Genomic DNA, 12,206 nt, shown 5'->3' with positions numbered 1-12,206 from the left:
CCCAAATAAGACATGGGTAAACAGCCTATCTTACAACATAAAATACGAGCTAAGGCATCCAAATTCCCAACCTCACCAACCGGCACAATCTCACTCTTGCCAACATTTACTTTCAGTCCTGTGATAGCTTCAAAGAAAATTAGAACCATACGAATATGTAATAATTGTTCCTCGGATGCATCACAAAAGAGAATAGTATCATCAGCAAACAAAAGGTGAGAGATTTGCAAACCACCACTTGCATTGGGACTTGCTTGGAAACCACTGAGAAAGCCTCCATCTTCTGTCCTTTTCAACAATCTACTCAACACCTCCATTACCAATAAGAATAGGAGTGGAGATAAAGGATCCCCTTGGCGAAGACCACGAGAACTGCCAAAGAAACCAGTTGGAGACCCATTAACAAGCACTGAAAAACGGGCAGTAGAAATACACATCTTCATCCATCTCCCCCACTTCTCCCCAAAACCCATCCTCTCCATAAGGTAAAATAAGGCACTCCAACTCACATGATCATAAGCCTTCTCAATATCCAATTTAATAATCACACCCGGAACACCACTCTTTAATCTACTATCCAAGCATTCATTTGCGATTAGAACAGAGTCAAGAATCTATCTTCCCCCAACAAAAGAATTTTGGGAATTAGAAATAAGTTTATCCAAAACACAACGAAGTCTATGTGCCAAGACCTTAGAAAGTAGCTTGTACAAACTACCCACAAGGCTGATAGGTCGAAAATCTCTAATATTGACTGCACTAAGCTTCTTGGGTATCAAACACAAAAATGTGGCATTGAGAGATTTTTCAAAGATACATTCTTTGTGGAAGTCTGCAAAAAAAGCCAAGATCTCCTTCTCAAGAACACACCAGCATTTTTGGAAGAAAGCCATAGTAAAGCCATTTGGACCAGGGGCCTTATCACCCTTAGCCTCCCGAAGGGCTGCAATGATCTCCTCCTTCTCAAACTCCCTTTCTAAAGTAACCCTATCAGTTTCATCCAGATTAGCAAACTCTAAACCATCAATAGTGGGCCGCCAAGATTCGGTCTCCTGGTACAAAGACTTGTAAAAACCCACCACTTGATCCTGAATGGCAGACTCATCCTCATACAAAATGCCCTCAACCTCCACAGCCCTCATAGCATTTGTACATCTATGAGAATTAGCAAGCCTATGAAAAAACCCAGTATTATTATCCCCTTCTTTTAAGTACAAAGCCTTCGATTTCTGCCTCCAAGAAATCTCCTCCAAAGAAGCTAAATACTCAATTTCAGCCTTTATCTCAAGTCTTCTTGCACTATCTGCCGATGACAAAGAGTGCATCCCTTCTCTCAAGTCTAAGTCCAAAAGCTCAACTAGCAAGCATTTTTTCCTAAAAGACACATCCCCAAAAACATGTTTGTTCCAATGCTTCAAGTCTCCCTTAAGAGCTTTCAATTTGCAAGCTAGAACATAACTAGAAGACCCCACAAAATGGTAACCGTTCCACCAACCTCGCACAAGATCCACAAATCCCTCCACCTTAAGCCACATATTCTCAAATTTGAAAGAAGTCTTTCCCCTCAACATTCCACCTGCCTCCAATAGAAGAGGACAATGGTCCGAAATCACTCGAGGAAGAGGCCTTTGAGTCACATCCAAAAAGTGATCCTCCCAATCAGCAGTTACCAGCACTCTATCAATTCTAGACATAGAAGGGTTCTCTGAGTCACGGAACCATGTATACTCACCCCCCACCAATGGTATATCAACCAAAAAATTCCTCTCAATAAAGTCCAAGAATTTGAACATGGCTGGACTAAAAGAAGTGCAACCAAGACGCTCTGCTGGGTATCTGATGATATTAAAATCACCAAAAACACACCAAGCTGCACTCCACCTCCCTCTCACACTATCAAGTTCAGTCCACAAAAAATCCCTAAGACCATCAGCATTCGGACCATACACCCCTGTACATATCCAATCAAAACCATCTACCACACCCTTAAACAAAATAGAAACAGAAAAGCACCCAACCAGAACATCCATTTTTTTATATACCCTCGTGTCCCAAGCCAAAATAACTCCCCCTGCTGTATGAGTGGCATCCAAAGCTACCCAATCAACAAAAGGACTACTCCAAAGACTTTTCACAACAGCAGAATTGACAAAATCCAATTTAGTTTCTTGGAAACACACTACATCACACTTCCACTCCTTGAGTAAATTCTTCACCGCATCCCTCTTTTGAGGATTATTTAATCCTCTCACATTCCAAGATAAGATTTTCAAATTCATGGACAACTAACTGAACCCACCCTACAGAAATTCTCAATCCCTCTGGTTTGTCGACCAGATTGCCCCTCATAGTTGACGGAAGAGACTAAATTCCTCAATTCCCTCGTACCTTTTTTAGTTGAAGAGGTATTGCGGCGAAGACTACTGGTTGTAGCTTGCTTTTCCCACACTTTCTCAAGCTTTTGAAAAAAATCGATGCACTGATGCTCACATGAATCAATAGGAAATCCCACATCTTTACTAAAGCCTTTAATCTTCCTCTTCACCCACACTGAAGGTTCCAGATCCTCCCCCACAAGAAAATCATCCAGTGCAGCCTCTGATACTATATCCAAACCCCCATGAGGATCCCACTTAGCCAGAGGTACACAATCCAAAGCATTATCACTCTCCTCATCCTTACCTAACCCCTTGGGGTTAACCCAATCCAACAACAGAATTTCATCATCCTTAGAATCAAAACCCAGCTCAGATAGAGGAGAGAAGCAATTTTTACCCAGCAGCTTGTGGTGGCGGATCATATCGGAGAGTTCAACAACCGAAAGAGACGGGGAAGCATCGGACTCAGCGTTGACAGACTGCCCATCGGAGTTTAGAACAGCACCGGAGTTTGGGAAGTTGTCCGCTGCACTACCGGCGACAATCACGGTGTCACCCAAACAACCCACCTCAGCCCCGCTTGATTTATGGCCCACCGGAAGACCACCAACAGCCCCAACCTCATCACCATACCCATCAGACCTTGGAAATACTCCACCCAACTCGCCGGAACCCGGAAACACCATCAGAAACTTCTCGGCCGAGCCATGGGGGTCCGATCCTTCACTACACTGGGGTCCCGCCAAACTATTGCAGATCGAAACCTCCTCCACACACCCATCGACCCTTGGGAGGTCCCCACCCAGCTCGTCGTTGATCGGTGACAGCTCCGGAACCTTCTCAGCTTGTGAGCCTGAACCTTCGCCCACCTCCCACAAACTTCTTTCAGTCAACCTTTCAAGATTTTTAATAAACTCATTTTGGGCTTTAGTTGGTTTGGCCCGCTGAGCTTGATCACATGTTATTGGGCCTAACTTAGCACCAGTTGGTTTGACAAAAGTACTCCAACGTACCTTACGTTGTGTATTCCCATCAAAGGCAGCAGTTATTTTTAATGAAAAGTGGGCCTGGGTCCATCTGCCAGAAGGGCCACGTAAGGGGCAACTATTTATGGAAGGCTTATTTGAATTTTGAAGGAAATCAAATCCCCCAAAACTCTCCTTCTAATTTAACTTCCTAGGAATATTTGGAAACTGATTCTCCAGGCATAACTTCCTCCCTGATTTCACGTCGCCATTAAGATTTTCCCAAATTTGATTCCTTGAGTTTCCGGTGGATTTTTCTAGCCCACCACCGCCAACGACCACCTCCGTTCCCAGCCTAGATGCTGATTTTCCCAAGAAGAATTCACGTAGCTTCATTTCAAAGAAAGCCCAACCTCCCTTATTCCTCCCTTCCGGGACACACAAACAACCACGTCTTGCCCCATTATGATACTCAGAGATTTCCACAAAAAGACCACTCTTGTTTGACCTACTAGAAAACTCCAAGAGTTTATACTGCTCATGAAACCGTTTGAAAAAGTGTTTCTTGCTAAAGTCCCAACGGCATAGCTCTACTAAACAAGCAATGGTCCAATCCAACCCCGCTCTACCAACCCGGATAGAGCCACGATACCGACCCCTATTTTCAGTAATGGCATAAGCATCCATACGACCCCATCAAAAGCCAAGAGAAATGACTTTGAATCAATACGAAAAGAAAAAGAGTGCTTCACCTCTGGTACCCTTGGTTTGGCTGAAAAAGGCTTGGGAGTGGGTTTAGGCAGGTGCTGTGAAGGCTTGAGATTTAGGGGTAAGGAGGTCTGGGTTTGGGGAGGAATAAACTGACCAAATTGAATTGGCCAAAAGAAGGGTTGTGTGAGTGGGCAAGGATAAGGGGGAAGGAATTGTTGTGGAGAAGGAAAAAGTTTTGGCCGGCAGGGGGTAGAATTGGAGGCTGGGTTGGCAGGGAAGAAGGGAGAGATGGTAGTGGTTGTGGGAGCATTTTTTGAAAAATTTAGAAGATCGAAAGTTCTGAACTTTAATTTTTACTTTATCATTTTATGCAAATGATATACTCTCCAAACTTATAAATCATTCTTACATCTTATCCTTTTATATTCCTATACTATATATACAACAAAAACAAGTACCAAATTGGTACTATTAGATACAAGATACACCCCCGAAAAAATAAAATCTTAACTAGGAAAAAGATTATACAATGGAAGAATAAACCTTAATCAGATTTGAACACAAATTTCGGACAACACGAACACAAATTTGAACAGAAACATTTCTCATTAGTAAAACTGGGATCACAAACTCACCCAGATTCGGCTTTCAAGCCCCCCAATAACATAAACCCCCACTCTCAAAAACAAAAAATCTCAGAATTTCTCATTTCTCATTAATCTAAGAACAACCATTATTCTACATTTAAACATTAAAAAAAAACAAAAATCAATCTTTATTCCAATACCACAGTGGCACCCAATTCCTTGAGCTTAGCGAGAATGGGTTCGGCCTCTTCTTTGGTGAGACTTTTCTTCAACACCACAGGGACTTTCTCGACCAATTCCTTGGCCTCCTTCAACCCCAAATCCGTGAACGTCCTCACCTCCTTTATGATTTTGATCTTCGCCGCCGCGTCGTACTTCTCCAGCTTCAAATCGAACGCGCTCTTCTCGGCGGCCTTGGCCTCCTCGCCCGACCCGGCTCCGGATCCGGAAGCCGAGGATGGGCCGAGCCCGGAGATTGCTGGGCCGTACTTGTTGAGGCCCATCTTGTGCCTCCAGAGGACGGAGTAGTCGTAGCGTTCGAGCTTGGTGAGGTCTCGGATCTCGTCGGCGATTCGCTCGAGCTTCTGGGTGCGAGTCTCGGTGGCCGTGCAGAGAGTGCGAGCGAGTGGTTTGCCAGTGAGAGTGAAGAGACTGGTTAGGGACTTGGTGGGGATTCTCATGGTTATGGTAATGGAGGACTTTTTTTGTTTTTAATAAGAATAGGGTTTTTTGAGGGGTTTTAGATTAAAGAGGTTCTTGATTCTCTGTGTTCTTGTTCATTGAGCTCTAAACTAAATACAAGCACTGTGGACAAGTGAAGGGAAAATTGGGGTTTTGGGACAGTGGATGAGAAAGATGAGGGCAACTTAGGAATTTCATTTTCAAGTCGATAAAACTCGCCCAAACGATGTCGTTTTTTTTTTTTTTCTAAATAATAGTCTGGGTAAGTAACCTTATTCAACTTAATTAAAAAAAGAAATTATAAAGGTATCGTTTTTTTAAAAAAAAAAAAAACTAATGATTAGTACTTATTTGGAAGATTTTATTTTCATTAGTTTATTGGACTTGAAAATTAAGTTGGACAAAAATACAAATGAAATTAGAAAAAATAAATATTGAAAAAGTTGTGCATAAATTAAATAAGTTGGATAAATAAATAAAAAAGTTCTAGCAATTGAAAACTTTAGCATGAAAATTTAAACTAGAGAAATTTTTATATTCCAAAAGTTCCATTTGGAATCCATTTGGAGTGGAAGTTTCATTGCATGCGAGAAAGAGAAAACTTTTACATAATTGAATAGCCCACGCCAAAAAAAAAAAAAACCATTCTTTTTTTCTCTTCCTTTTCTTTTCTTAATTTTCTCTTGTAGAAACTGCTCCAAACAGAGTCATGGTTAAAAATATACACACAAAAAATCTGAAATTTTTGAGTTAAATTAAGCTACAGCTTTCTACTACTTTACAAGCCATAAGAGCTGGCCAGAAACCATTAGCATAGATGGTGGCTTCTAAATTTTACTTAATAAAAGTATATACAAACATATGAACACAAAATCGACTGAATTGACCTATAACAATGTAACAATAGCTCCTTTAAAGAGATATGGCTGAAAAATGATGCACCTTGCCCTCATTTCTGACCAAGCTGAAGGGGGAACAATATCCCATCTTTCTTCCTGCTTTCCTTCCAAGCTTCCAGTATTTCATGAGCCGTGGGCACGTTAGATTCATGAGATTCATCTCCAATTGCTAGTGTGTCAAGTTCCAACTCATCAATATCATCTGAGTTTTCATTAAACAAATAAGTTGCAAGCTTGTTCGCCAGTTGTTCAGTACCAGTTGCTACCTCATCAGCAAAACCATCTCCTCTGATGCAAAGGTTTGTTTCTCCATCTGTGCCGCAATCTTGATTTGGTGACAAAGTGAGTGTCTCTGAATCAGCATCAACCTCTCTGTTGGTGCTAGTATGATTAACAGGTAGCGTGTCTAATGTGCAATCACTATCTTTGACTAGAGGGTCCTCACCAGGGTTAAGGTTTTCATGCATCATTCTTACAGAATAGTTTGGGATATTTGCTCCGATATTTTTATCAATTCCTCCATTACTGCCATCCAAGGATGATTTCTCCGAGGCTTCCTTGCTCAATGCAATGGAACTTGAGAAGTCTCTCAATGTGGCAGAACCACAGAGAGAGTGCAATGATCTTAACAAGTTTAAGAAAGTGGCCTCTGATGCTACCTCACAATTACCAAGAGCGTCCAACAGTTTCACTAAACTACCCTCACTAATCCTGTGTCTATTTTTTTCAAAAAGGTCTGTCCACTGCCCTTCACTGACTTGAAATGGGGCATAAGCCATGGCGTTGACCAGGGTGGCAGCTTTCTCATAATTATGTTGAGCTGTAGCTTGAACTATCATTTCATTGAAGAACAAAGGAGGAGGAACTTCTCCAGCTTCCAAAATAGTCTCAAACGCATGCTCAAGTAGATACCACTGCAGTGTGAAGATAGATGCTGAATTATTTGATTATCCACCCATAACTGAGCTCATACAATAAAAGCATATAACTAATAACATTAAAAAGAAGAAAAATTAGTTATTATAGTAGGACAAGTGACAACTATCTAGGTGATTTGAGTTTTATCAAGAACTAAGAGTTCTAATACAATGCAACGTGGTCCAACAGTTTAACACCTTCAGCAATTTAAAGAAGAAAAAAGAAGGATTGAACAAAAAAAGAATTTTAAATACATGTACCTTCCCAGCTCTTGATGCTTCCACTAGTAGTGATGCATGTTTACTTAAATCCAGCTGGTACCCAGAGAAAGTCATCTCCCTGTACACATACTCAAAGTATTCCCATTGCAATGCACTAGCTGATGCCACAAGCATTGAGCTATATGTGTACTTATCCGGGATAAGCGCAGTTTCAACACCATTTAGGGAAGTGCAAGAATCAGACTTAGCTCTCTTAACATCTTCAAACAACTCTTTTGCTTTAGAAAACATATCACTCCGACCATAAACTTTTAGCATGGAATTTATGGTCCCTATGTTAGGTGCACAATGGTCTTTCATGTGTTCAAATATAGAGATGCAATCAGCAATATGCCCACCATCCATTGAAGACATTATCATGCCAGTGAAGGTAAACTCTAATGGTTTAGTAAGAGAGAGTTTTTTCATCTTATCAACCTGCATGCATTTTTCAACAAAGAATGAACTCTCTGGTCTATCAAAACATAGAAGAAAATCACTATTTGATCCTAGAAGCAGAGATGCCAAGAAATTCAGTTTTTGAGAAATACTGCAACATTTATCAAGATCCAGCATAAGTAAGAAACATCTAACCATCAACGTATGTCATCCATCAGACACAGGTAGTGGTTTTCATGTGATTATAGGTGCTCTTTTCTTGATCATATGTGGTATTTGCCAATATTTTGGTCATTTGACAAAGGAGCATTACATTTTGTAGACGTGGTTCAGTTATTCCTATTTGTCTCTATCTATTGGTGGGGAGGTATATGAAGGAACGAAAGAGAGGATTGAGGAATGAAAGCTCGAAGACAAAGAGAACCAGGCTTTTCCACAGAATTACTGCAGCTTATATTTATAAAAAATTATTAAAAAAAAAAAATTACTGCAGCTTTTGCATTCCCTTTGATTATCATATACAAAAAAGTCTCTTCCACCGTCCAACCAAATCTCTCTTTATCATACTATTACAAGATCTTTAAATAACAAGTCTCCCAAATGAGTTTTTAAATGCATTGATCTATTACATGCTTCCCATATCCAATGCCCCACATAAAGAACCTGTAAGTTTTTTAAGAAGGTAAAAATTGCTTTTCGTATCTTCTCATAAGAAGTGTGACTAATTATAGTATTTATTACTATAATTGTGGTGTAAAGTGCTAGAGCTTTCATCGTAATTTCCTTTCATTGTAATTTGCAAAAGGATGAGTAATATGAAAAATTTCTCCTTTTCCCAATCTCATAGCAAATTAACAAGGGAAGAAGAAAATTATTTCGAAAGGAGATTCTAGTGAAAACACTAATCAAAATGTGGCGCACAAACTTCAAAGGAACATGTGAGGATTGATATATAAATATGAATTAATATAAAAATGTTATAGCAATAAACCAACTCTACCAAATGCATGGGAACACAATTTAAATAAATGCTCCCTTGATTCTACCTTATCTTACACAAATAGTCTTCAAATTGATCATGGTAGAAATCAAATAAAGAAGAAAAAGTCAGGCTAATTAAAACTATGCAAAATTATAGTCAAATAAGTTATATCTATAGACAGATAAGATATTATTTAAACAGAACAAATTAAATCCAGTCACCACAGATCCAAAAGTCCACAGACACAGACACTAACCTCTACCAAAGCGTCCTGCCACCTCCCATTGTTGCAAAGGCAGCAAGCTAGCTCATAATATACACTGGCTACTCCAACCACTCCCCTTTGTTCCATACCCCTGACTGCCTCCACTGCTTCATCTACTTTACCTTCCTCCCAAAAAGCTCTAACAAGAACTGGAAGTCAGACATCAAAGATGCATTAGCCACCACACAACAAAACCAATCACAGAAAAGGGACAGCTAAAATCACCTTTGTAAGTAAGCGCTTTTGAAGCTTCCCCACTTTTCTTCATCTTTCTGAAGTATTCATGGACAAGGTCATACTTTCCAGATTGCAGCATTACCTTTCAATAAGCAGCTCCTGTAAGACTTGAATACAAATATGAATTGAGGATAAACAACATCTGGCATGTGAATTACTTTTTCCTAGTTAGACAACTTGGAACACAAACCCTAGCTTCTGATTATGTTTATGGAAATAATAAAACACCAATTCATCATACACTGATGAATGGTATTTTGACTACTCAGCTAAAAACATATCTCACAACTGCACAGGTGCAATAGCATTATTACATTACAAATCAATACCCACCAGATTTTTTTTATTTTTTTGACAAGTAACACCCAGCAGATCTATTATAATACGTAACAGATCAATTCATATATCATACTAACACATTTCCATCACCCAACTTAAATCCAAATACTAAATTGTATTTTGACTACTCAGCCAAAAACATAAATAAGTAAAGGGTTTGTTTTTTTCTTTCATTAGTAAGTTACACATGCACCCGATTGGTCTTGAACTCACAACCTCACCCTCCACCTTGCTCTTACAAGGGAAGGAGGTGCAATTGAGCTAGAGTTTATTGGCGAGGGTTTGACATCACTTACTAGCACCACATCTGACAAAAGCTTATAGCAACAAGAAAATGTTCAAATATAAGACACTTATGATGTTTATTTTTCTTCTTATGCTTTCCACCTCAAAGACAATATCGTATTGCTCTAGTAACTTAGGCAGTTAGGTTCCCAACCAACAAAGACCAAGCTTGATGTATTCTATGCTAATGGATGCCATGATTCATAATTACCTCCATTGCAAGTCCATAGGTTGCTCCATCAGGCTTAAGACCACTCTTTCTCAACTGCTCAAAAACCCAAGACACACCCTTCCACTGGTGCGATGAAACACAGGCATTCAAGACCTAGGAATCAAATCAGAAAAGATCGAGTTATGTTATCATTAATGTATGTCAGGAATATTGAGCCATCTAAATCATTATGCCCTCTTACCGAATTATATATAACAACATCAGGTTCAAGTATTGGGTCCCAGTTCCTCCGTGCATTTTTTATTTTTTTAGAAGGTTTCTGTCTCATGCATTCGATAATGCTAATCAGCTCTTTCACAAGACCAGCTTGACCAAGTGTCACAGATATGCTGTGGTATGCAGCCATATCAGGATATAAATGGCAATCTCCCTGAATCACTTTAAGAGTAAGAATTCATCAAGTAACACGATATAAACATTCAAAAAGAACAATCCATGTACAAACATAACAAATTTAGTTGACTATTACACGCATGAGCTTGAAAACGCGAAGAGCTTCTTGGGGCCTCCTTGCCTTCCCAAGAACTGCCAAGAGTTTCGTGTAAACAAACCTACAAAAAGAGTCAAAATCCTTCATAGGACGAAAACTTAAGAGCTCAACTAATTGGTCCTCAACAATTCAAACAGTTATAATTCTTCATACATGAGAACATTAAAAGTTAAAACCCAACACAAATTACCTGCTCTTATAACGTTTATTTTCCTTATCATTGTACACCCATTCCACAGCAGACAAAGCTTGCTTCCATTGTCCCTTATTTCCAAGACCTCCAACAATCTTAAGCAACTGTTTCTCAGTGAACTGCAATCCCGATTGCTTCATCATCCTCGTAAACTTCCAGTCCCTCATAGTAATCTCCCTAGCACTTAGCCTACACCACAAACCCTCATTACCCTCATAGACCAAAACAAAAGAGCAAAATACACTTCTGGTCCCTAAACTTTAGCCATTGCGCAATTTTAGTCCCTAAAGTTTAAAGTTGTTCGATTAAATGATTCAATTTACCATTTCCTAACAGTTTATCATGGTATCAAAGCAAAAGTTCTTATCAGTAATTTATCAAAAGAATTCGCTTTTAGTCCCTAACAAACTTAAAAGTGATCATCTTTGGCCAACAATAAATAAAAAATAAACAAAACCCAAATTGCAAAAACTTCCATACCACCAATTTATACCAAAAACAAAGATTGAAACACAAACCTTTCAACAAGAAACCGAATGACCTCGGCCTCATTGCGCTGCCGCTTTGCTGGGTCCCATACTCTGTTTTCACCGTCCAACCACTCTTCTTTGATTAGAATATCATCATCCAAAACCCACTGTAACTCATCGAGCCTTCGCTCCTCAAACATTTCTCTCAATTCACGCAGCTTCTCCTTCTTGAGCTTCCCTCCACTGTACTCAGTACTCTCACTGGCAACCTCTCTGAGCCCAACTCTTTCCAGCCTCTCCCATGGCTTCCCCACCATCAAAGCCCCGGTGCTCTCACGTGTCTTGGCCTTTATCGCCTTGGTGAACTCCTTGTACTCGTGTTTGATGGTTTGGAAGTGGGTTTCTTCTTCCAGGGCCTGCTTCTCTGACTCGGAGAGTGGTGAGGTCTGGGATTGTTTGGAGAGGCGGTTCAATTTGCGGTTGTGTTTTTGGATTTGTTTCTTGCGGAGGAGGTGAACGATTTTGGGAGTTGGGTGGACGCCCTGCTGGATGAGCTTGCGTTTGATTCTGTCGGTGTCTGGTTCGAATTTGGGAGAGGGAAGTGAAGGGGGGCCTTGTACAGCTTCCATGGTGGAAGTGGTAGTGAGACTGTAAGAGTGTCTCTGATAAAAGATAAGTGAATTGCGGGATGAATTTGTAAAGGCCTTGCTTTTTAAGAGGCATTGTTGAAAATTTTGATGATTTTTTTTTTTTTTTTTTTGTACAAAATGATTTTTTTTTTTTAAGTGAAAAATAAAAGCAGTAATAAGATTTATTAGCGTTAGTCCAAAAATCCTTTAATGGTATGATTTAAAAAAAAAAAAAAAAAAGTACAATATGTTAAATTTTCTAAATTAAATTATTTATAATTATTGT

General features: G+C 39.6%; 2 protein-coding genes across 2 annotated transcripts; both read right to left on the bottom strand.

The window, feature by feature from the left end:
- Positions 1-4,639: 4,639 nt before the first annotated feature.
- On the bottom strand, positions 4,640-5,480 carry LOC126732913 (uncharacterized). Its single transcript, XM_050435977.1, has one exon. It carries the CDS (start codon positions 5,319-5,321, stop codon positions 4,830-4,832), a length of 492 nt encoding a protein of 163 aa, XP_050291934.1. The 5' UTR covers positions 5,322-5,480; the 3' UTR covers positions 4,640-4,829.
- Positions 5,481-5,955: 475 nt separating this feature from the next.
- LOC126732911 (pentatricopeptide repeat-containing protein At5g67570, chloroplastic) lies at positions 5,956-11,983 on the bottom strand. The gene is made up of 9 exons (XM_050435974.1): positions 11,340-11,983; positions 10,819-11,010; positions 10,608-10,689; positions 10,320-10,508; positions 10,118-10,231; positions 9,271-9,364; positions 9,037-9,194; positions 7,400-7,837; positions 5,956-7,135 (listed from the first exon to the last, which is right to left on the bottom strand). The coding sequence occupies exons 1-9, from the start codon at positions 11,918-11,920 to the stop codon at positions 6,272-6,274; spliced, it is 2,712 nt and encodes a 903-aa protein (XP_050291931.1). The 5' UTR covers positions 11,921-11,983; the 3' UTR covers positions 5,956-6,271.
- Positions 11,984-12,206: the final 223 nt, after the last annotated feature.

This window comes from Quercus robur, chromosome 6, assembly GCF_932294415.1.
Source record: "Quercus robur chromosome 6, dhQueRobu3.1, whole genome shotgun sequence".
Lineage (NCBI taxonomy): Eukaryota > Viridiplantae > Streptophyta > Magnoliopsida > Fagales > Fagaceae > Quercus > Quercus robur.
This window is presented reverse-complemented; position numbering and strand designations above follow the sequence as displayed.